The 23,704-nt window shown below is 40.0% G+C and overlaps 1 protein-coding gene across 1 annotated transcript; it reads right to left on the bottom strand.

The window, feature by feature from the left end:
- Positions 1 to 781: 781 nt before the first annotated feature.
- LOC117523939 (filensin) lies at positions 782 to 23,643 on the bottom strand. The gene is made up of 9 exons (XM_034185561.1): positions 23,119 to 23,643; positions 21,121 to 21,181; positions 20,709 to 20,804; positions 11,358 to 11,450; positions 9,893 to 10,006; positions 6,518 to 6,738; positions 5,436 to 5,527; positions 997 to 1,958; positions 782 to 820 (listed from the first exon to the last, which is right to left on the bottom strand). Exons 1-8 carry the CDS (start codon positions 23,490 to 23,492, stop codon positions 1,012 to 1,014), a joined length of 1,998 nt encoding a protein of 665 aa, XP_034041452.1. The 5' UTR covers positions 23,493 to 23,643; the 3' UTR covers positions 782 to 820; positions 997 to 1,011.
- Between the last annotated feature and the right edge of the window lie 61 nt (positions 23,644 to 23,704).

Raw genomic sequence — 23,704 nt, 5'->3', positions numbered from 1 at the left:
CTCCGGATAAAGTGGAAGAAAATGGATGGATGGATGGATGGATGGATGGATGCCAATAATAAGAAGTACATGACAACAATGCACAAAAATCCCAAAGTAAAGACCTGGTAATAAGAAAAAAGAGCACAATTTTTACTCCAAGGGGCTCATACTCTGGTGCGATTTATATTCAAGAGGCATTTTTAGCAATATTCTCTGGAATATACAGTACTTTTGTCATAATCTCTGTGGCTGACAATATCTGATGCATGTAACAGCATCATTATCAAAGCAAAGACAATGAGAGGTTGACTGAATCTTTTTATTCAAGATATCAAAGCAAATTAATAACAGCAAAACTGCTGAGGGCAGGTTTTGACATCCAATTGAATCCAACAGATGAGATAAAAAGGGAAAAGTTCAATCAATTTCAATCAATCAATTTTTTTTTATATAGTTAAAGTTCAGAGGGTGGCACAACAATTCAGTTTCTCATTTATTTTCTCCTTTTTTTATTGGTGGTACAGAAATTAATTTTCCCAAGTTTTCAGACATTAAAGGACTATGAAGATGAGTGTGAGTTGAACAGCAACTCATGGATTCATCAAAACAAGGTCTGAACACAATGCCAGAGAATGCAAGCGAATGAAAGAGCGCTAATGATCAGAGCAGGAATGTGTCACTTGTTTTAGAACAAGTTTGGTCTCTCGTGGAGACAAATAGTGTGGTTTTTCTGATTTTAAATAATTACTTATATAGCCCAAAATCAATATAAGCACTGTTTACTTACTAGAAGACCCGGATTAAGTGACCCACTGGTCAAGTTAACCACGTTTTGAAGCTAGTTTTTCAATTTTCAATTTATTTTCATTTATATAGCGCCAAATCACAACAGAGTTGCCTCAAGGCGCTTCACACAAGTAATGTCTAACCTTACTAACCCCCAGAGCAGCAGTGGTAAGGCAAAACTCCCTCTGAGGAAGAAACCTCAAGCAGACCAGACTCAAAGGGGTGACCTTAGTTCATGCGGCATCAATGTTTTTTCTTGCTGGACTTCTCGATCATGGTCTCCACTACCATGGATGTTTCCTCATAACCTTTAACTTTGCGATCATTGGAGAACTTTTCCACAGACTCCACCATAAAGCTGCTGGAGCTGGAAGTGGAAGTGGTGCTGAAATCACGGTGCACGGGCACTGGAGTGAAACCACCTGGGTCCTTGTCATCCTTCTTTTTCTTGGGACCAGAAGGATGTCCAGCAGCTGGAGTGGGGTCTTTGGGACTTGAATCAGAGGCTGGAGGAATTGGACTTGGAGTTTTGTAGTGACTTTCAGATGCTCCACTCTCGTGTCTTTTTCCACCTCCATTCTCCTTTCCTCTTCCTCCCATTTTGTCATCCTTTTCTCCTCCCCCATTAGAAGGCAGGGTGGGACTGACAGGCTTTGGGTCTTGCTTTGGCAGAGGAAATGGAGGGGAGGGTGTGCTACGTCCATAAGTTTCATAAGGAGGCATCAGCCCATCTCTAATAGTGACAAAAATGTGGCCAGCTGAAGGTGTGGAAGTATAGAAGCACGGGTCGGGGTAGCTGCCGTCCCCAGTGACGAGGACATAACGACCCTTTGTGTAGAAGTCAGCAATTGGCTCAGGTTTCTTGTATTTCCTCATGCGATCTCTGACTATGTTGCAAAGTGTGTCAAAGGCCTTGCTGATCTGTGCTCCGTCTGGGACATCCTGTGGATACCCTCTATTGTACATAGGTATGTGCTCTGTTCTCTTCACCATGTCCTCCTGAATCATCTCCATTGAGTTTTCCTTTGCTTCTTCATCTGGAGCCTCTCCAGGAGCTCCTCTAATTTTTTCCTCCTGGTTGCTGTCCATCACATCTTTGGGTGTTATCTCTTTCTTCTTCAGGATCTTCTTAGTAAGGATCTTCTGGCGAGGCTTGATGCTAGTGATGTCTTGAATAGCCTGGGTGATATCTGGACATACATGAAGTGAAAAGTCAGTTTGCTGTGCCTGGTGAGTTGAGACAAGACACAAACTGTGCATGAACCTACAAAACCCAATGTACAGTGGTGTTAAAAACCTGCTTTGTAAGCTGGCAATGGCTACCCATACTTAGCTGTATTCACAATACAAAATTCTATTTGTACACAGTGCTTCTGATTGGTCAACCTAGCTCATGTGATTATGACAGTACACACCTTTGCTTTTATTTTCAATCCATTTGTAGGGACAAAATGACCTTTTTGAAGTGATGATCTTAAACACTTTCTGTGGTTCCAAAACATTTATAGTTACTTAACCTTCTAACTTTTCAGTCGCCCTTTCATACTTGAAGTGGGCGGGGAGAAAATATTTAACATGATATGGATTCAAACTCAGGGCCATTAGCTACCACTAATGTGCATCCAGGAATTCACAGCGCTTCACTTTTTCCAGATTTTCTTATGTTACAGCCTTATTCCAAAATGGAGTAAATTCATTTTCCCCTCAAAATTCTTCTCACAACACCCCATAATGACAACATGAAAAATATATTTTTTTAAATTTTTGCAAATTTATTAAAAAAAAAAAAACGTAAGAAATCACATGTACATAAGTATTCACACTCTTTGCTCATGATGCACCTTTGGCAGCAATTACTGCCTGATGTTTTCTTGAATATGTCACAAGCTTGGTACACCTATCTTTGGGCAATTTTGCCAAATTTTGCATTCCTTTTTATAGCACCTCTCAAGCTCCATCAGGTTAGATGGGGAGCATCAGTTCACAGTCATTTTCAGATCTCTCCAGAGATGTTCACTCAGATTCTGGTCTGGGCTCTGGCTGGGCCACTCAAGGACATTCACAGAGTTGTCCTGAAGCCACTCCTTTGATATCTTGGCTGTGTGCTTAGGGTCATTGTCCTGCTGAAGGATTAACTGCCACCCAAGTCTGAGGTCAAGAGTGCTCTGGAGCAGGTTTTCATCCAGGATGTCTCTGTACATTGCTGCATTCATCTTTCCCTCAATCTTGACTAGTCAGTTCCTGCCATTGAAAAACATCCCTACAGCATGATGCCACCACCATACTTCACTGTAGGGATGGTGCCTGGTTTCATCCAAACATGACACCTGGCATTCCTGCCAAAGAGTTCAATCTTTGTCTCATTTTTCCAGGAAATTTTGTTTTCATGGTCTGAGAGTTCTTCAGGTGCCTTATGGCAGGTATGCTGCCATGTGCCTTTTACTAAGGAGTGGCTTCTGTCTGGACACTCTACCATGTAGTCCTGATTAATGGATTGCTGCAGGGGTGGTTGCCCTTCTAGAAAGACCTCCTCTCTCCACAGAGGAATGCTGGAGCTTTGACAGAGTGACCATCAGGTTCTTGCTCACCTCCCTGACTAAGGCCCTTCCCCCCGATGGCTCAGTTTAGACCGGCAACCAGCTCTAGGAAGAGTCCTGGTGGATCTGAACTTCTTCCATTTACGGATGATGGAGGCCACTGTGCTCACTGGGAACTTAAAAGCAGCAGAAATTTTTCTGTAGTCTTCCCCAGATTTGCAGTATACAGACAATTCCTTTGACTTCATGCTTGGTTTGTGCTCTGTCATGCACTGTCAACTGTGGGACCTTATATATAGACAGGTGTGTACCTTTACAGTTCATGTCCAATCAACTGAATTTACCCCAGGTGGACTCCAATTAATCGGTAGAAACATCTCAAGGATGATTAGGGTAAACAGGAAGCACCTGAGCTCAATTTTGATCTTCATGGCAAACACTGTGAATACTGATTTCTTACTCTTTAATTTTTTTTGCATTTGCAAAACTCTTAAAAAAAACTTTTTCACACTGTCATTTTGGGGTACTGTGTGTAGAATTTTGAGGAAAAAAAAAGGATTTCATCCATTTTGGAATAAGGCTGTAACAGAACTGTGGAAAACGTGCAGCCTTGTGAATACTTTCTGGTTGTACTGGATACCAACGCGTCTGACACTTTGCAATAGGGCACAGTGTGACATCATCAAACATGCCAGCGGAGCCACCTTTAACTTAACATTAACATAAGCCTAACTCAGCCATGCAACTACAAATAAAATATGGTGGTGTTAATATGGCTACAGTACATACAGGTAGCCACTTTCTTTTAAGTTTGAAAATATTAAATTTGTGAGAACCCCACAGAGGAGAACTCCCTAAAATAGAATGGTTGCTTGTAGGGCCCTTTTATTCAGAGAACAGCATCAACTTAGAACATGGTGCCATTTGGGGCCAAATGTGCTGAACTACTGAATGAACCTTTTATGTTTTCAACATTTTTTTTTAAAATTATTTAATCACATGCAGCAACACATCCAAGTACAGGTACTATCAAAATAAGTATAAAAATACTTAAGCTATTAAACTGACATAAATTTACAATTTATGATGAGTTATTTCATTAATTTAAAACCTGATTTACACTGCTGCTACTCCGTAACTCCTTGTCATGTAATGACGTGCGTGACAGTTTTAAAGTTCCCCGCCCCTGGATTATGCTTTATTATGGACTAATTTGACCCTCGACAAGCTTTTCTTTCTACAATCATCACCTCCAATTCAAAGGTAAAGTGTACAATTTCCTCTTTTTCTGACTCCATGTTGTAAATTTGCAGACTTTTCTGCCAAATCTATATGATCTTGAAATGCAATCAGCGTGCGCAATGCAAAAACTAATTATTAAAATATGAGCGGAAAGAGTGAAAGCAGAAAAGTGTGAAATCACAGCCTTTTGCAGTGTCTGATTTAACAGGTGCACATCAGGCTGTGGGCCCGTGTCTGAGCACGGTGGGGAAAAAAAACGGTCAGGCTTTTAATCACGGAAATGACTCCAGTCCCACATGTGAGGGGTTTTTAATGGAAATACATTACGATCCAACAGGACATTTTCTCCAATGTGAGCGAAAAATCCATTATACAAAATCTGTTATACAGTATACAGTGTTTATTGCATGGAAATCAATACAAAAACTTTGGGACTTTTTTTGTCCGGTGACTGAATATCAGGTTTATACAATGACGGTTTAGGTTGAGTTTTACTGTACATGGGACTGAACAATAAATTTACCTCTCAATGCTTTGATGACGATGTCGGCTTCCATCCCACACTGACTTAATTTTCCCAAAATTTTCTTCTGTTCATATCTGAAGGGAATCTGTACATCTTGAACTCCTTGTTGTGTCTATTTGTGCATCCAAATGCACAGCAACTTGCTATTTTCAAATAAATAAATAAAATAGCTGGATTTACATTCAGATAGATTAACAGCGAACGCTATTTTGACCCCAAGATGGCACAAATCACGTTACCATTTTTTTTTTTTTAACTTCTCATGTCTCTACTCTCTGAATAAAGGGACTTGGTTGCTTGTCGACACACTCAGTAGTGACTTTCACTGTAAACCAGCTATGATATGCTGATGTTGCTCCTACCTTTAGGCCTGCTTGTAGCAGAGGATGTGTGGGTGCAACGGTAATTACTGGTGAAGAGGGTAATCGGAGTTCCAATTATTGCTGAATTCAACCTGGAAAAGAGAAAATGGTAAAATGTTTAGCTTTGCAACTACTAAGTAAGGCTAGGTAGGGAAATGAAGCACATTTAGCAAGAATGGAGAGCAATTACAGCTAATATTTGAAGTCAGCAAACCTATTTTGAGGGTTAAAGCAATCAAAACCATGTAAGAAAAATATTTGTTAGACAGTGCCATCTTTACATCTTTACACACTGGATAAATGTAAATCATGTGACTCAACATCACCTCAAAGTTAGTTTTCAAAGCTGTTTATCCAGTTGCTATTTAACTGTAGATATGTTTTTGGGTTCTGTTTAGTCTTATGTGTTGATTAATGCTACACCATTGTACATATGTGGGTGTTTATTTTATTATTCCATGTTTTAAACATTATCCATAACGCAGTGTGGCGCTCACCACTGCTTCTGTGCAGGAAATCATTGGATTCTGGTCAATGATGATGATAAACCAAAATTGCTGACAGTCAGCTTTGTCAATTTTAGGATAGTCATGGTCATATTCTTGAAAGATTCCATGATATTGACATTGAAAATGTGAATCCACATGAAACAGTAACTTTTCCAGTGATTTTGCACTCATGCTTCAAAATGTCATGCCACATCTGTTTTCTGGTTGAGAAGGGTATGTTTAAAATGTGGTGTAAGAACAACTTTTAAGTGGACTAGGAGCCAAGAAAAGTACAGTAGTACAACAGCACAGCCTTGGTGTGAGTTTCTGGGTGGGGGTAAATCACTCAGTATGCATTCCACCATTGAAGCAGTTAATAACAATTTTAACACATTCATCCATAATTTTGATATTATATTGCATAATACTTTGTATAGGGCTTTTATTAACAGTGCAATGAATTAATATCTACAGTCCTGTGAACAGCATTATTATTTTTCCAGCTGTAAAAAGTTAGCCTTCATTCAGACCTATTTTTTATCATGTCTATGTGTGAGTAAATACAGGTGGGTGTCAGTTGCCAAGTCACTCTACCTGTTGTCTTCATTCTCAATGATCCTCTTGTACCTCTCCAGTTCATTCTCCAGGGACGTCTGGTACATGGCCAGATGACGGCACTCGTCGTTGTACTTCTCCAAGGACTTCTCAGCCTCCTCAATCTCCTTCCGCAGAGATTCGATTTGCTCATTGTACATCTGGATCTCGTCATCATAAGTCGCCTGTGTGCTTTTGATGGCTTGCTCCAGCATTGTAGTCTAACAGACAGAGGCAGGGATTAATTAAGAAATTATGATTTCATGATAAAAGATAATTAACCCCCTAGAGGAGATTTAGCAGCACAATGCACAGGTCATCAATAAGCACACTAGATTAGTTTAGATTCGGAGTAAAAAATGTGAATCTTACATATGGAAAAAAGTGAAATTAAAAACTGTTTTTGTAAGAATCAGCACTTTATTGATGTCAAACAACTGTGAGTATCTATAGGAAGGATATAAGATACATAAAACAAATAAAGGGAAGAGATTCTTGTTGGTAACAGTGGTATGTCATTATTCAAACCCTGTTGTGTAAAGACAGATTAAAAATGAATGCATTTCACACTTTGTGGTTCTATATTATCAAATGACTTGACATATGTGTGCTCCTCTAAAACTGAAATTATGTTACTGTTAAAAGAAGGTCGTGGCTGACATCTAGTGGTAAATATGTGCCACCATAGGTATGATTTTGTTATGATCTGTTTGTCTATCTTACCATTTTGCACTGGAAACCACTGAGATTTGAATGATCAATATCCAGATGTATATTCTTGAATTTTTAAAAACGTTTTGACTTATATAGATAACAGGGGTGCAATGGACCACAATGCTCAGATACTGTAGGATCATGGATCTTTATCATGCATTCAATCATTTTTCAGATCATCCATCCATCCATCCATCCATCCATTTTCTTCCGCTTTATCCGGAGTCGGGTCACGGGGGCAGCAGCTCAAGCAAAGCCGCCCAGACCTTCAGATCAGCAATGAAAAAAAAAAAATACAAGGAAAAAATAAAAAAACAAGCAGATAAATATAAGGTTAAAGTAAATAAAGCAGAACACCTTCTCATTTGGTACTGAAGTGCCAGACCGCACGACATCTGATTGCTGCAGCCTGGCTACCCGAAGTCCTTCATAGTAGGCATATGGCTTGGCAATAATCTGGAAAACTACTTTTCCCTAGAACTCAGAGGAATTCCAGCCACCATGGCTCCACTCACACTTGCCTCAATGTCAAATGTCAAGTGTGTCAGGATGGCATGAAGAAAATGTGGCATACCCGCTCCATCCTCAACACCTGATACTTGGAGTGATTGTTTCTGTATTTGGACTCTGATTTGAAGTGAGCCTGCACCAGGGTTCCTGTAGTACAAATTGGCAGAGGCTGTCTTCTTTTAACATGCTCTGTTCACATCTCACTCCAAATTTGCATCTAGATTTGTGTAGTTACTGCTTCAAAAACAAATCACTAAACAGAAAATGCTGCCTGTGTGAAGGATGTCTTGCGTAAAATTTGTATCACATCAACCTGTAGATCCATCCCTGATCCACTGTGATGGAAGATGATAGATGCAAGGCAGCGACAAGAATGCTTATACCGTTTGCTGCCACTAGGTGTCGGTGCACAATGGATCATAATGGTTTAATAGCTCTTCTAAGTCTGAAAACTTATACTGTAGTCCTGGCTCTGGGGGGGGGGTCATGTACATTTCTCTTTGAGAGCCAAAACTTGCATTTTCACCTTACCTATGATGAGGACATTCAAAAAAGCTTGGTTAAGATTTTTGTCTGTGGTACGTTTTTTCTGCAGCGCCCAGTTTTCAATTATGGTTCAGTGCTATTTGGCCAAAATTCTAGAACTCATGTCTTACGGAATAACTAACAAGACGACAGTGGCATAGTAAATAAATTACCTTTACCTGTCACCCGAAAAATCACTTTCAGTTTGAAAGCCACGAAAAGATTGCAAGCCTCCCTAGATACTATTTGTATACAAAAATAAGCCAGCGTTTGTGAAAAACATCCTTATGGGGTCCTTTTAATGAAAACACTTTCAATTTTTATTTTCAGTATACTGCAGGGTCATTGAGGGGGTTAATGTGACCCAAAGTTCCCCTACCCCCAAAAAACGGTATTTACCAAATCAGCTGATTAGTTCTAATTCATGGAATAATTGATATTGAAACTTGATTTTGCTATTAGGGTACAGGGTGTTGTTATCTGGAAGTTCACTGACACCATTTTAACCCCTTTCAATTTTGCCTCATTTGCATTATTTCAAAATGGCTGCCAAAATGTCCTCCACATGGCCCCAGGAGACATGAAGTTGGACTACAAACCAACTTTGTATATTTATTATTCCATGAAGAAGAACTACTTTAATTGATTCGGTAAAAAAAACGGTTTTGGGGGTAGGGGAAACTTTGGTTCTCATCAACCCCCCTAAATGACCCTGCAGTATACTGAAAATAAAAATTGAAGGCATTTTTTATGAAAGGACACCATTAGGAAGTTTTCCCCAAATGTTGGCCTCTATATGCTCACAAGTGGTATCTAGGGAGGCTTGCAACCTTTTGGTGACCTTCAAACTGAAAGTGATTTTTCGGCAAAATAAGTCCAAAATATGGGAAAAAAAATAATGTTTTTGGATACAAAATGCTGTTAATGACATTAAATCATGTAGCAAATGTGTATGCTATGTCTAAACATGATAGATAAAGGTGATTTTTTTCATTGTGATACTGTCTTCTTGTTGGTTATTCTGTCAAACCTGAATTCTTGAATTTTGACCCATTAGCCATGGACTGTGATGGCATAAATCTTGCTGCAGAAAAAACGTACCACGGATGAAAATCTTAACCAAGCTTTTTTGAATGTCCTCATCATATGTAAGGTGAAAATGCAAGTTTTGGCTCTCAAAGAGAAATGTACGTGAATGCCCCCCCCAGAGCATATACTATTAATAGCCTTGTGGATTCCTTATAACAGAATGGATTTTGAGCATCACCAAGATCTTGCTATTATGTGGATCCAGAAAATATTTCCACCTTACTGTGAGAATATGTTATTTTTGCCTTTTGCTGAGTTGTGCCATTGAATGAGAATCCCTGCAGTTCATGTTATGACTTGTTTGATGAGTTGCTACTATACACTAGACAAATATCAAGTAGACTGCAACCGTAAAAGTCAGAATTAAATCACATTTTAAAAAAATATAATCTCATACTCTTGAAAATCTCAATTTTAATTTATCTTCCTTTCATATTATCCTTTTGGTATCGCTTAGATTACTATGTGACAGTGGTGGAAATGGGAGATGTATTTACTGTGGTACTTCCCTGTCATCACAGTTATAGTGTGGCTCACGTCAGTCTGCAGGCGTTGTTTCTGGGATTGCAGCTGACAGAGGGCAGTCTTGAATTCCTCCAGCTGGCAGCGTAGCTCTGGCACTGTCCTCTGGGCCAGCAGCTTTTCCTCCTCCTTCACATGTGGAGCACATATAGAGAAAATGCAAGAAAGTGAAGCATGCAGATTAAATTTTGCCGTACATCAACACTGCTTCATATGGTCCCATTTAATGCAATGATAAACCAATCTACTCTATTGTGAAGTCAACTCTATATTAGTGTTAAACCATGTTGATCAATGATAGAGTGAATTTACATTGTGATGTAAATTGAACTGTATGATAGAGGTGATTTAAAATTATTTTGAATGGGATGAGATGTACTTGCTGCAGTGTCAATTTAACACTCCAGATGTTTACTGGGTGTTAATTCACAAACAGGGCAGCCTGTTTTTTTTTTTTTTTTTTAATCTGAAGTCTCAAGTGTTCAAGAGCAAACTAAATTCTATTAGTGGGGTTCCTGAACTTGGAAAAGCCAATAAAATAGTATAATTTTTCATTGCCCCTTTTTATAAACATGAATGCATATAGTGGATTGCCAATCATTAGCCACTCGGGGGCAGCATGGTGGCTAATGGTTAGCACTGTTGACTCACAGCAAGGTGGTCATGGGATCGATTCCCACCTGTGGCCATTCTGTGTGAAGTTTGCATGTTCTCGCCGTGTTTGCGTGGGTTCCCTCTGGGTGCTCCAGCTTCCTCCCACATCCAAAGACATGCAGGTTTGGTGGATTGGAAACTTAAATTGTCAATAGGTGTGTGTGTGGGTGTGAATGCATTTGTTTGTCTGTTTGTGGCCTTGCGACAGACTGGTGTCTTGTCCAGGGTGTATGCCGCCTCACGCCCCATGACTGCTGGGATAGGCTCCAGCACCCTGTGACCTGATCTTGGATAAGTGCTTGAAGATGTGTGTGTGTGTGTGTGTGTGTGTGTGTGTGTGTGTGTGTCCGTGTCCGCTAGGATTAAAATGGTTACTGAGACCCTATGTTTCAATTTAGTACTAAAAAGTAAATTTTTGCATCAATATGAAATGAAACTGTAAATGATATCACTCTTGATACTCCACTATATGCATTCATGTCCATAAAAAGTGGAAATGAAGAACAATACTGTTAATTTTATTATCTTTTTTTCACAGACAATTTTCATGTCCAAACGCTAGTAAGAACATAATTGGTGAAGATGAACACTGGGTTTGAAGTTGACACAGCAGACAAAATACAACTGTAAATAATTTAAAGGAGCTATATTTGTTGTGAGGAAACCTGATCAAAGAAGCCAATCTGATAATCACATGATTGTCCCTCACAGCATGCATCTTTTCTGCTTATTTATTGCACTTTTCACAGCATTACCAGCCTGAAACTCTTTGACTCTGCACGCACATTCAAGGCATTGACCTTTACATACATGTTGATGAGCTCACCTCTGAGATTCCCAGTGACATGTTTGGAACAAGGGGAAGTGTTTGGTTGATTTGCTGCAAAATGTTTGCATAGGTCTGGATCTCTGCAAGGTTCTGTGTGGAGGAAGGAGAATATCAATAATATAAGAGAATATAAAATATCAGTGGCATATTGCGTGTTGCTCACTGGAAGCATGCTCATAATGTGCTTTGCTTTTAAAATAGAGTGACAGCAAGAATATGTTCAGTAACAGGTTTTTATGCAGGATATAGTTTATAAATGGCTTTAAATTTTCTTTGCAACAAAAGAGGTTGTTTTTAAAATCCAATTATATATGCATGGTCTCTTTTTTTCCTCTGTAGAGGATAATCTCATGACCACAGGTCCAATATTGATGTGACTTTCTATTATTACCCAAATATTATACTGCCAACAGCAGCACTCCTTAATATTATATCTCCGTATTGTAAATTATATTATATTATATCTCCGTATTGTCAATTTAATTCATCATCAAAAGCAGCTTTGAATGAAAATCAAAAACTGAAATTGCTTAGGCAAGAAATTCTATGAAACCTCACCTAATGCATTATGTATTATGTAATATATTCTTCAATATTCTTTTGTCTCAGCATTTTTGTGTCCCACCTTAAAGCCATTTCTTTGTGAAACACTTGCATGAAAAGCAATTCTGAGTTTTTCATATTTCGGTGCTTTCACTTCAGAGAATACAAAGAGTTGCCAATACGCTATTTTACATGACAGATTCCTCTTACCAATGTCATTTTTTATGTATTGTCATTCAAGAAGCACTGGCCCAATGTCAGTACATCCAAAGAAGCCAAATAATGTTGTCTGTGAAATAATGTTCTTTCATGTGAAACATAGTTGTCACCTCACTGTGACAACTATGTTCCATCTATTGATGATGCATTCAGTCATCATCAAAGTCAAGTTGAACAATTATAATCATTAAATAAAACAGCTTCAAAGTAAAGGAATCGGTTCATGAAAACCTAGGTTTTAATGACACGAGGACTCCTATGCCAGGTCTGGACCACTTTTAAATTGTGTTCGGATCTAAAAAAAACAAAACAAAACAAAACAAAACAAAAAACACAGCAACAACAAAAATGGTAAATGGACTGCATTTATATACCACTTTTCCCTCTGCATCAGATGCTCAAAGCGCTTTACAATACTGCCTCACATTCACCCCGATACCAGGGGTGAATGTGGGGAAATAAAACATCAACTTAGGAGACACTTGGTGAATATGACAAATTCTCTAAGGTCCCCTTCACACATAGTGCGAAGTTTTGACGAAGTGTACACTTAGTGTGCATGATGCAGGAATCATGTGCAAACCACCTAATGTCGTCCCTGCCTCCAACGCCTCGTACACCTGTTGCTACAACTATTTGCACACACAATCGCCTGAAAGACAAAGTGTGCGCCGTGAGAACCCATTTGCACCCTCTCATGGCAGGTGTCAGACAAATTCCAGGTGACACGCACGAACATCTAACACTGCTCACATGGCACTTAGAAAATGTGTGGCCAGTCACACTCTTGGCACGATAACAGACTGCAGATGACCACTGTCATACTGGCAGACGCGTGTGTGTGCTCCACTCACGGGAGGCGTGGCTTCCAACAGAAGTAGCTGTGGTGATCTGTCATTCTGGACATTCCAGCGAGACAACACCTACTGTGTGTGGACAGTTACGGACTAACAACTGTCTACTGTGAGGCGCGTGTGTTTGATTGTTGTATTTATGTGGACATAAATAAAAATATATATCTCAGTGGTGGCGACAAGCTGCAGCCAGCGAGCACGCGCACAGAGCGGACACTGACAGCCCCCCAGGTTAAAAAGGATTGTCAGATCAGAACACGCAGTGGGCAATCTGACCGTCACATCACCCACGTGAGCTCTGTTCCACATGACACAGTGTCTGTGCTGTGGCGCGCCGTCCATAAGGCACGCATGTCGGGCAGAACACGCGTGCAACCTACTGGACGCACTTGACCAGTTGATATGGACATCAGAGCCCACTGCTTCTCATTCATGTCATTTCATGACTGTATGTCTGTGACCGTGGGTCATCACCAGAGGAACAGATGGATCATTTTGTATTCCTCACTTGATAAATGCTGTGTTTTTATATGGTGTGGGATTAAATTTTTTTTTGTAATACATCCGTGTCCTTCCTGATATGAGGCAGCTTCCTGCATCTTTCAAAAAACAGCTCTGTAGCTCAGTGGTAAAGCCTCTGACTGGGAATCAGAGGGATTTGAAAGGTGTGAGTTTGTGTCCCGGGTGGTGTGTTTTTTCTTTTTTTAATTATTCCACATAAGCGGCACCATGTGGTGCACCTGGCACTGTTCCTGCTCGATGGACACCAGCACGTGCATGAACTCTCGCACCGGGTTCTTGCACACCTACCCGCCGCTGCAATGTTTTGTGCGATAATTTCAAACTGTTTTGCAATGTTTCGCTGTTTTCATCCAAACAGCATCCAAACTTTGCAGTATGTGTGAAGGGGCCATAAAATAACTCATCAAAGCAGGATCATTAATGAAATCACCTGCTGAGGCAATTGGTTGCACGGAAAACCTGCAGTGTCTCGGCCCTTTATGGCACATGATTGCCCACCCCTGCTCTACAGTCATATATAAAGGCTTACTGCATGACTTGACATGAATATTCAACAACCAGCATGTTTCCCGTGGGGATCCATGGGCTCTAGATTGGGTCGTGTTTATAAAATAGGTATCTGACATTTTTCAAGGGTGGTAATAAATTATGCAAAGTTTTATAATGAGTTGGAATGGCGTGTGAGTCAAGAATGTTTTTAGAACCTTCGACCTTAGACCTCAACAGTTTTTAGAAAAGAACTAAATTCTTATTTCCTGTTAACTATGTAACTTTTTAATGTTAATTCACTCTTAATGAATTTATAAATTGTTTCACTATTATTCTTATTATTATTATCATTATTGTTATTATTATTACTTTTTTACTATTTTGTCATTTGATTTTTAAAGAGACAGCAATGGAAATATGTGTTTGCTTTCTTGTGTTATCCATGTCTTTTTAATGTATTTCCAATTATATTATGTACTTACATTGAATTTACTAAATAAAATCATGCACACACGCTGTTAATATATAGATGATTTACTGCCCCCTGCTGGAATGGTCTGTGAGTCCAGAATGTAAATATCAATGTCCATTTTTCAGGTTTGTTAGCTGTTATCTGTAATTTCTCCAAAAATATTTGTCCTATCAGCTTTCCATTTTCAGAGCATTCATCCTTGACCAAAAAAAAAAACAAAACAAAACAAAAGAAAAAACCACAACCATACCAAACAGCAAATGTCAGTTCTTCCCAGTTTCTCCATGATCGAAACCATACTCATGCACACACTCACACAGAGGCTACTTGGCTGTTAGAATATAGATGTCCAGAATTGCCTTCATAACAAAACCAAGAAGATTTGGAAAAGTGCTGTCTTGTAAAATCAGGAGTTATCAAGACACAACCAAGAGTTGTTCCAGAACCTGCCATGATTTCATAGTGGTGGATTCATAGTCAGAAATCATGTATGTGGAGACAGGGCTTTATGAATGAATCCGTTTGCATGATTGGTTCTTGCAGGCATCCCATTGTCGTTCTGGAAAATAGATTCTTTTTACTTCAGAGATGTTTACAAGCCTCCCACAGCCTACAGAGGTGAGATGCACACCCACACAGCATGAGGCTGCTGCCACCACGCCTCACATTTGAGATGATGTGACATTTGGGATGGTGCAGTGTTTTGTTCATGCCAGTCCTTGTTCCACCTCCCTTCAGTCTTCCACATGCCTTCTGGCCAACTGGAGCCTAAATGTCATATGCATTTTGCAGCAGTAACGTAAAGCTGATACTGCCAAAAATGCACAGTCTCCATTCTGAGCCACTCAAGCTTCAAACTGCTTCATTGTAGTAACATGATTTTAGAAAAGTGGAGTTACTCTGCAGTGGCTATTTGGCATGTAGAATTTTGTGGTATTCATTTCCTGACTTATGCTTTTCAGGAATTAGTTCATGGAGTTGTGTTGTGGTGCAGGTGTGTCTGTGATAATATATAAGTGACACCTTGTCATTTATGACAGGTGATCTTCATTTCACACATGCTATGACTTTGAAAACACTGAAGTCATAATTACATCCCTGTTGTCTGCTTCACCTCCTGTTTATGGATCATATTCCTTACTGTTACATTTATTAGCTGTATGGTCCTGTGCAAATGTTTTATGTATATTTAATATGTCTGAATGTCTCTATTCAAATTATTCTCTTGTCCAAATATTAGCCAGAATGGACTAAATTCTGTTACTTTTTTCAGTTTCATAATATTTTTAGTGAAAAACAAACAACAACAAATAAACAAGAATTCCTTCAACAGTAATTTGTGCCATGGCAGTCTTTTAGCTTATTGTTGGCTTGATTTTAGGATGATAAATGAAGAGATATTTACTGAAGCAAGGTTTTTTTGTTTGTTTGTTTGTTTTTTGGTCTTCTGATACTGTATTTGGAAATAAAAGCAATCTGTGTTGCTGTGTTGCTGATCTAACTGCACAATTACATTGAGATTTAGGTACATTTCCCCCCCCAAAATTTTTTTTCTAATATTTCTTTCAAAATGTAAAACTGGAAAGTTTATAATTAATGCATTGCATATACCGAACTGTTTTCTGTGTGTATGAGAGGGAGGGGTCATTGCTTTTGTAGAGATATGAAGAGCCAGCTAATACTGACAGTGAAAAAAAAATCTTTAACCACGGCTACCGGGGAATTAGAAACGACAATACACTTTGTTCAGTAAAGTGGCTGGTCCTTAGAGGCTTGTGGTTAAACATAACCATATTCAAATCAGGATGTTCAATTCCAGTTTGGTGAAAATGTGTCCTTACAGCTGGCAATGGATTAAAAAAAAGTAGTGAACAACATCGGTTATGTGGCCTTTAGTTCAGTGTGTAAAGTTTCTGTGTAGGCTCTTAGTTGTCCAGGTGGTTTCCATAGTAGAGAAGCTTGAATCTTCGACTGGACTGGGTTGCTTGACGCGAGGACGTTTCGCTTCAAATCGCAGAAGCTTCCTCAGCTAAAATTCTTGCTCTGGTAGTCTGACTTCTGTCTTGACTCATGTAGAGAAGAATAAACAGAAGTGAACAAAGCTGGAGTTTTTTAAACCTAACCAGACCCCTCCTACCGAGAGGCCTACTGCTATAGGCTAGTGACTAAACAATAGCTCTAATTAGCAACTATTGTGCTCTAGTTTGCACTCTCCTAATGACAGGACAGCTGTCCCTCCTAATGATGGGACAGAAACCTCTCCTGATGGCTCCCTTGACGACTCTCCTGATGACGTGAATGACTCATTACCATGAACAAAAGACTGAAACTGCTTTGACCTGAGTACCCCATTGTAAACAGGGGACAGAGTGTGTCTCAGACCCCCTCCCCAGTTAAGGCGGGGTTTCAACTGTTTCATATAGAATGCTTCCTTGACACCTCTCAAACCATTTCTTCTCTCTGGCTAATATTTTAACTTCCTTGTCCTCAAACGTGTGGTTAGTGTCTTTCAGGTGGAGATGAACTGCAGACTGAGGTCCATTTGCGCCCTCTCTGCGGTGCTGGTATAACCTTTTGTGTAAAGGTTGCTAGTCTCACCTATGTAGTGTTCATTACAGTTTTCCTGACATCTGATAGAATACACTACATTGCTCTGTTTGTAACTAGGGATCCTGTCCTTAGGATGAACTAATTTCTGTCTCAAAGTGTTAACCGGTTTGAAGTAAACTGGGATTTTGTGCTGTCTGAAGATCCTCTGTAGTTTTTCCCCTACTCCTGCTAAATAAGGGAGAGACACTCCTCTTCTTCTTGTCTCCGTCTCCTGTCTATCTGGTCTCTTTGTTTTCTGGGACTTCTGCACTTTATCCAGGGTCCATCGTGGGCACCCACATACTGTGAGGGCTTTCCGTACAAGTTGTTGTTCTTTAGCCCTTCCCTCTGCAGTTGTTGGGACCTGTAGGGCTCTGTGTTGAAGAGTCCTGATCACCCCGAGCTTGTGTTCAAGGGGGTGGTTTGAGCCAAAGAGCAGATATTGGTCAGTGTGAGTGGGTTTTCTGTAAACCCCTGTCTGGAGCTGCCTGTTCTCTCCAATCGTAACCTCACAGTCCAAGAAGGCTAAATGGTTGTTTCTGGCATCCTCACGTGTGGACTTGATATTGGAGTCCACCGAGCTGATGTGTTCTGTAAAGTCCTCAACCTCCTGTTGCTTGATTTTAACCCATGTGTCATCGACATATCTGAACCAGTGAGTGGGAGAGATGCCCGTGAACGACGTCAAGGCTGTCTTCTCCACTTGCTCCATGTACAGATTGGCCACAATGGGGGATACCGGAGACCCCATTGCACAACCACGGAGCTGCCTGTAGTAATTCCCCCTAAACAGGAAATACGTGGTGTTAAGACAGATCTCCAAGAGTTGGCAGATGTGGTCTGGTGTGAGTTTGGTCCTTTCAAGTAGAGTAAATTTTTAGTGTAATTTTTTCTAATTTAGTTGTTTTCTGTAAGTAAGTAAGTAAGCTTTATTTATATAGCACTTTTCACAGACTAAGGTCACAAAGTGCTTCACACGATATAAATAGACAATAATAAAAAAAAACACATACAAATATAAAAACAGTAAAATTGAAACTAAAATGCCAGTTTGAAAAAAATGTGTCTTTAGTTGCTGTCTAAAAACATTCACAGAATCCAGTGAGTGAAGGGAACAGGGAAGCTCATTCCAGAGGCGAGATGCCACTGCTTTCAAAGATCTGTTCCCTCAAGTTTTGAAACAAGTTCAGGGAACCATCAGCAGGTTCTGATTGGAAGACCTCAAACTCCTGCTGGAAACATAAGGCTGGATCAGGTCCTTAATGTATTCCGGTGCCTGCCCATGTAAAGCTCTAAAGGTCAGCACTAGGATTTTGTAATTTATCCTGTAAAAAACAGGGAGCCAATGTAAAGACTTGAGGACAGGAGTAATATGCATTCTCCTGTGGGCGTGGGTGAAAGGATTAATATTTATGTGACTGATTATCTTGCATTTTGCAATTTAGATTCATTTACTTTATAGAGATCAGTTTTCAGGTTGACATTAAAACGTTTTTGTGTCAAAAATGCTACATTTTTAGACACTGTGATTCAAATGAAAAAAGAAAATATGTATACTTTTTACACTAGAGGTGTAACAGTACACTTCCCTCATAGCTCGGAACTAATAATGGTTTCAAGATGTCAGTATGGTTCAAATCAAAGTACACACATGTATGTTATTACAAGTATAGAATATAAGACATACACAAAATCAAAAAAGATGGGATACTATTGCTTGTAATGTTGCAGACCTCATACTTGTTATGGTACACAGCTCAGGGTTTGGAATGTTTAAAATATTGCAGCTTGTTGGTTTCATGTCTGTTTGTTTCACTGCTAATACACACTATGTAAACATGTACAGTAATTTTGTGGGGACAGACACATTCATAACGATCAGGCTCAGACCACATATAACAGCATTTATGATCATTTGTAGCACTGTCTCCATATGAGGTTTAATTTTGATTGATTGATTGATTGATTGATTGATTGATTGATTGATGGGGCAACACAGTGGCTTAGTGGTTAGCACTGTTGACTCACAGCAAGAAGGTCATGGGATTGATTCCCACCTGTGGCCTTTCTGTGTGGAGTTGCATGTCCTACCCATGTTTGCGTGGGTTCCCTCTGGATGCTCCAGGTTCCTCCCACATCCAAAGACATGCACATTAGGTGGATTGGAAACTTTAAAATCGCATGCAGGTGTGAAAGTGTTAGTTTGTCTATATGTGGCCCTGCGACAGACTGGCGTCCTGTCCAGAGTGTACTCCGCCTCACGCTCTATGACTGCTGGGATAAACACGAGCACCCCTTGACCCTCAATTGGAGTAAGCGGTTAAAGATGAGTGATTGATTGAGTTTTGCCACATAGAAATGCAACAGTGAAAAAGCAATTAAATGATAATTTGGGATGGCATGATACCACTTTTTCATGTCTGTTACAAAATCGATACTGGAGCCTTCAGTATCTGCTGATACCGAAACTAATCTGATACCCGTTTCACTGTCTTTAAAAAACTAATCTGTTTACAAATACATTTGTCTGGATGTACTTTGCTAACCTAGCCTCCTAAAAAACATTGTCAGTCTATGACACAAACAACATGATGCAGATAGGGGAGCCGATTTTTTCCCCAATATCTGATCCTCACCAATATCACGCCAATACTGATCCAATATTTAAGATCAGCACACCCCTAAGGGTGCCTTCACACATACTGCAAATACGTACAACTCAGGGCGACTCATGGCAGTAGAGCTTGTATGAGCGCACCACGAAATATTGCGCCGACAGGCAGGCGTGCACGATGTCTGTGCAGTGGTTTTGTGCATGCAGGAACTACATCGCGCAGCTGCTGTGAAAATTAAAAAAGTATATGTCACCCACAGGATTCGAACCCGCGCTTTCCAAAAGCACTGACTGGTAGTCAGAAACTTTACCACTGAGTTACCATTGCTGTCCTATGAAAGGTGGAGGAACTGCTTGATATCAGGAAGGACATGGACATATTTAAGAAAAAAAAACACACACCATATAAAAACACCACATTTTATTGAATCCCTCGTATCAAGTGGGACACTTAGACAAATTTCACTACCAGCACAACAGTGACTGTCTGCTGACTGTTGTCGTGTTAATAGTGCAAAGGGCCACACATTTTCAAAGTGCCATGTGAGTGGTATTAGATGTTCATGTGTGTCACCTGGAATTTGGCCGACACCTGCCACAAGAGGGTTTGATGGGCTCACACAGCGCACACTCTTTCAGCCGCTGGTATGCGCAAATAGTTGTAGCAACAGGTGTACGAGGCAGCTGCGATTTTACATACTTTGCACACGATTCCTGCTTCATGCGCACTTTATGCATAAATCGACTAAATTCACACGATGTGTGAAGGGGCCCTAATAAAAGTGTACAAAACCCAACAAAAAGACGTGATCATTTATTACACTTGATATGCTGTTTCAACTTGGACTGGAATCGCAGATGACCCACCGGCAATGAGACCTCATCGGCCTCTAATTCAAAATATGCGTTTTACAGTGAAACTCTATGTCACTGAGTCTTTGACACAATGAAACTGAGCAAGTACAAATGAAAAAAAACAAACAACTAATTCAGATCTGAATGGTTAATTTAGTTATATGAAGTAATGGTTCACGAGTGTCACTGACCTTCTTGTTTCTCTCTCTGGTGGCGTTGATGTCATCCTTCAGGAACTGTGACCCAATCTGGTACTCCAGGTTTCTCAGTAGAGCACTGTCAGCCTCCTGTCACAAGGAGAGGACCACCAAAAAAAAAAAGTTTAAACAGATTTAAGATGTTAAAAGTAGAAATGGTGCTGTGACATTTACCATGCATCAAGATCAGTGAACAGCACATCTCAATACATGTTATCACATACATTAAACATTTAAATTAACACTCACTAATTCAAAAATATTGCATTTTTGCAATATTTTAAATTTTAAAGACTTTAAGGTTTTGATTACAATTTTTTTGTAGTAGTAGTGGCTTGCTACAATAAAAAAAATTGCAGAATTATGAAAGGTAATGGAAGAAAAATCAATATGTGACAATCTGTACCTTGTTTAGCTGCTCCAGCTTTCCTCGCAGCTCTTCTTGATATGCACATTCATCTCTGTATCTGAAGTATGAAACACCAGAATGACCTTATGTACAGCAGGATGTTGTCAGATCAAGCTATTACTCTTTGATTTATGAACATAAGGAATGTGCAATGGGCTATGAGCATCTGTAACATGTCTGCGTCAGAGCTGTAAATCACAGGCTCACATAAAAACAGCTGATCGATGCTCCTCTTAAATCAGTAATAACGACATCATTTCCACGTGTGTCTAAAATTTTGTTTCATGTGACTGCGTAATCTCATTTTTCAGCAAATTACAACAACACAAAACCAACTCTCACGACATTTTAAATTCATGGCATCTGCTTATGAACTAGGACCATACACACTAAGGACGTCCAGATGAAGTTCCTGATCCACGTAATTTAATACTGAGTATATGCAGACTCAGTACTTGCATTTTTCTAATAATACACGAACACAAGGCACAACTCAAGCGCATTAGAGTCAACACAAAGAATATGCTTGACAATTGAACAGTTCTGCAATGCATTAAAAAAACCCTTCCAACAAACTAAGATACTTCTTGATGTTTGTTTTATTTTGTTAAATAAAAAAGTAAACAAACTATTTTTTGGGGGGGGGGGGGGGGGGGGTTGGTACGGCTCAATATTCACTTCAAAGTAAGGAGTGTGTGATGTTTTAATTCTGACCACCATGTGTCAGTAATGATAGTTCAGTGGTTTGTAGGACAGAAGAGATGGCAGTAGCACACACTGCTGCCCACTTGGCGGCAGTAATGCTCTAACAGGTTGCCAATTCAAATTCTACAAAACAAGAAGAGAAGTCAGAAGCAGACAGCTGAAAAACTAACAAAAATCGACAAAGACCGAAGTGTCATGCTTTAAAAATAAATCCTATGTGTATTTGAAGTGAACCAGAGCATAGATATGTTTTTGATATGTGCCATCATGCTGCTGGTGAGCTTTGAATGAAGTAGGAGCTATCATCGCTGTTGATATGTTGCTTCCCAAATGGACCACAGATGGATTGGGGTGAAAGTTGTGTTCAATGTAGCAGATTCCGGTCAGTCTAAACATGCCTTGAATGGACCTGTAACTGATCCTGGAGATCAGATTGGGACATCTGTGGTACCTTGGAGTGCACGTACAGACACTGTGCTGACTGTAACCTTTAAATATGAAATTCAAAACAGTGCAATCCTAGTAGATACAGTAGTGTTTTATTATGTTTCAATACCAGAGGGGGCATATCAACTGGAACGTTTTAGAGCATTTGTTTCTAATCAGTTGGTGATGGAATGAGGCCCCATTTTGCATAGTTTATGATGTCTTCCTTTTAGTACAAACTCTGGGACTGCATTTGAAAGGTTTCGAAACATTCCAGATCAGTTTTTCTCGTTGACATCACTAAATTGCAGTACTACTAAAAATGCCATCATCCCCAGCCACGCATTCTATCTGATGTTTAAGTCTGGGTTTTACTGCCCTGTTCAGTTGTATATTTCATCCCAAAGTTGCCCACAAATTGGTCATCATATTTCTTCCAGCAGTTGCTATCTTATTAACCATTTGGCGTACAGCAACAAGTAAGACGTGTCCAATCCAGGATATTACACAGGCAAAACAAACTTGTAGTTTAGATCAAGCTGGTGCATCAAAGTTGATGCAATAAGGTTTTTTCTCATTAGCATTTATTGTTTTTTGAGTTGTAGTTGACACAGTGAAAATGAGATGGAGGAACACACTCCCCTACATCTACGTTTTTGCTGTCCAACCCTGTGCTGTTACGACCATAGGGCTTATGTTGATGATATTATTCTTGTACATTTTTTTTCCTGTTTACTGGATTCCTTGTTGGAGGTATTGTCAACTGATTATGAACACATTTGTCCTCTCCAGACCTTTCTACTTTTGAAGCAGTAATCTGACCTTTGGCACCTGAATAAAACCAATCATTCTTCACTCTCTTACTTGCTGGTGAATTCATCCAACATGCGACAGGCGTCACTCAGCTCTCGCTCCAGCTTAGCGTGTTCAGAGGAGAGCTCTCGGATGCGCTGCCTGTTGACTTCGATCTGCTCTGTGAAGGCCTCCTCGAGGCCGCTGGAGTCTTCCATGCGCTGCAGCGTCTCCAGCTGCTTGCGGAAAACAGCGTTGCGTTGCTCCAGCACTCGCGCCCTGTTGATGTAGCGGGCGAAGCGGCTGTTGAGCTCCTGAAGACTCTCCCAGCCCTGGATGGCTGACATACCTGCAGCTGATTCAGAGTCTTCAGGTTCGTCTTCAAAGACGTCTGAGCGCTCATACTTCTCCTTGCGCACTTCACGCATGTAGCTGGTCTTGAACATGGAGTTATGTTTTTTCCTTTGCTGGCTTGATGGGATCCTTTTTGGTGTTTGGTCCTTTTCAGCACCTTTATTGTGTGAAAACTTGGATGTGCACCCTTGACTGTCTCATGTTAGACTAAATGCAGCACAGCAGTGGCTGGCAGCGAAATAACCTCTAAAACCTCGCCCCTGGCTGTGGCTGCACGTGCCGCTTGCCTGGGGGCTTCCAGAGT

The sequence above is a fragment of the Thalassophryne amazonica genome, chromosome 13 (assembly GCF_902500255.1).
Source record: "Thalassophryne amazonica chromosome 13, fThaAma1.1, whole genome shotgun sequence".
Classification (NCBI taxonomy): Eukaryota; Metazoa; Chordata; class Actinopteri; order Batrachoidiformes; family Batrachoididae; genus Thalassophryne; species Thalassophryne amazonica.
This window is presented reverse-complemented; position numbering and strand designations above follow the sequence as displayed.

Coding starts and splice junctions, on each gene's coding strand:
- LOC117523939 (XM_034185561.1), bottom strand. CDS start 23,492: ATGTTCAAGACCAGCTACATGCGTGAAGTGCGCAAGGAGAAGTATGAG. Junction 20,805..21,120: donor AGCTGGAGCAGCTAAACAAG/GTACAGATTGTC, acceptor TCCTTGTGACAG/GAGGCTGACAGTGCTCTACT. Junction 10,007..11,357: donor TGTCACTGGGAATCTCAGAG/GTGAGCTCATCA, acceptor CCACATGTGAAG/GAGGAGGAAAAGCTGCTGGC.